This window comes from Colobus angolensis, unplaced genomic scaffold, assembly GCF_000951035.1.
Source record: "Colobus angolensis palliatus isolate OR3802 unplaced genomic scaffold, Cang.pa_1.0 Scaffold171, whole genome shotgun sequence".
Lineage (NCBI taxonomy): Eukaryota > Metazoa > Chordata > Mammalia > Primates > Cercopithecidae > Colobus > Colobus angolensis.
This window is the reverse complement of record NW_012114833.1, coordinates 279,339-281,413: the sequence shown is the minus strand read 5'-3', so window position 1 is coordinate 281,413 and position 2,075 is coordinate 279,339. Positions and strand designations below refer to the sequence as shown.

Here is a 2,075-nt window from a genome sequence, read left to right as displayed (position 1 = left end):
AAAAAAAAAAAAAAAAAAACAAATATTTATAATGGGGCCTTTTACAGAAAGTTTTCCAATCTCTAGTCTAGATGATTTCCAGGAAACTTCTAGAATCTGCAGTTTTCTTTTAGGCATTATACATGCTATACATGCAATAGCATCTTGTATATAGTTTCATATCTGGATACTTAGTTGTTTGTTCTTCATCCCACTCCTTTTCTCACTCTCTTGGGCCCCTCCTGTGTGCTGACACAGCTGCCACTGTCCCAGAGCAGAGGACTGTGACCCTGGATGTTGACGTGAACAACCGCACAGACCGGCTGGAGTGGTGCAGCTGTTATTACCATGGCAACTTTTCTCTGAATGCAGCCTTTGAGATCAAGCTGCACTGGATGGCGGTGACCGCAGCAGTACTCTTTGAGATGGTGAGAACCTTCATGCATGTCGTCGGGCCTTTGGCTCACCTCACAGTGGGGCATGGAGATGCTTGATAGAGATTCATGTCACTGTAATTTTTTAGTTCAGGCTCTTATTACCATTCATTAGGACTACTGGAGTAACCTTTTTAAAAAATTTAAACATAGTAAAAATTTCAAGTGATCAAAAAGGGTAGAATCAGGGTTTCTTAGCCTTGGCACTGTTGATATCTGAGGCCAGATAATTCTCTGTGGGGGAGTCCTACATCTTATAGGAAATTGAGCAACAACCCTAGCCTCTACCCACTAAATGCTAGTAGCACAGCCCCAGGTGTGGTAATCAGAATGTCTCCATATATTGCCACAATGCTCTCCCAGGAAGGGGGAGTATTGCTTCCTGTTGAGAATCACTGGTTTAGAGTGAAAAGTAAGTCTGTTTCCCACTTTCATTCCCTGGGACTTTCATCTAAAAGCAGCCACCACTACCGCTTTGTTGAGTACATTTCCAGAGAGATTCTAAGCATGGACAAAATCATGTTACTTTTTTTTTCAACAGAGACGGTAGCATTGGATACATACTACTTACATTGCATTTTTTCTATCACCTATGTGTTCCTTGTCAGTACAAATAAATCTGCCTTGGAATTTTTTTTATTATTGTTATTGGGATTTTTGTTTTTGTTTTGCTTCATTGTTTTTAAGGGCTGGAGGGTATTCTATTATTTGTTTACACCATAGTTAACCAGTCCCCTGTTAATAAACATCACTGCTTTGAACTCAGTGGTTCTTTACCTGGGGCGATTTTGCCATCCGGGATCATTTGGCAATATCTGAAGATAGAAGGGGGTGGCTGGGCACAGTGGCGCACAGTGGCTCACAGCGCTTACGCCTTGGGAGGCCGAGGCGGGCAGATCACTCAAGGTCAGGAGTTAGAGACTAGCCTGGCCAACATGGTGAAACCCTGTCTCTTCTGAAAACGTAAAAATTACCGAGGTATGGTAGTGCACGCCTGTAGTCCCAGCTACTCAAGAAGCTGAGGCACAAAAATCACTTGAACCTGGGAGATAGAGGTTGTAGTGGGCTGAGATCGTGCTACTGCACTCCAGCCTGGGTGACAGAGCGAGACTTCATCTTGAAAAAAGAAAAAGAAAGGGGTGAGGACAGGGTGGGTGCTACTGGCGTCTAGTGGGTAGAGACCAGCAATGCTGCTCACCATCCTGTAATGCTCAGGGCAGCCCCCACAACAAAGAATAACCAGCCCAAGATGTCACAAGTGCCAAGGTTGAGAAGCCCTGTTTTAACTGGCCTTCCTGCCTGTCCTTTCTCTTTCTGTTTCATCCTGGCCTGCGTCTCTAATCAGGCCATTCATTGCTCCTACACTAAGAAGCCATCCCTGACCATCCCCCATCGCAGTGCTCACTCCTTAGCCAAGTTGTCAGTATCTTCCAGGAGTGCTCCTTAACCATCTTTATAGTCTGCCACTCCTTTTTATACACTCTCCAATATAGCCAAAAAGAATATTCTTCTGTGGCTTCTACTGAATCTCACTTCTCTCAACACCAGCCCAGCCATCTCTTCATACAGCAGAGAACAGCTGGGAAGTTCAAAAAGAGTTTACTAAAAGCGAGGAGATAAGCAAAGAGAAATTAGTACAGCATGGGCCAGCAGGTTTTATAT

General features: G+C 44.2%; 1 protein-coding gene across 1 annotated transcript in view; it reads left to right on the top strand.

The window, feature by feature from the left end:
• Positions 1–2,075, top strand: part of DEPDC5 (DEP domain containing 5) — a 227,493-nt gene that overhangs the window by 192,407 nt on the left and 33,011 nt on the right. The window contains 1 exon segment of the mRNA XM_011938349.1: positions 238–407. Coding sequence (XP_011793739.1) covers positions 238–407 — 170 coding nt within the window.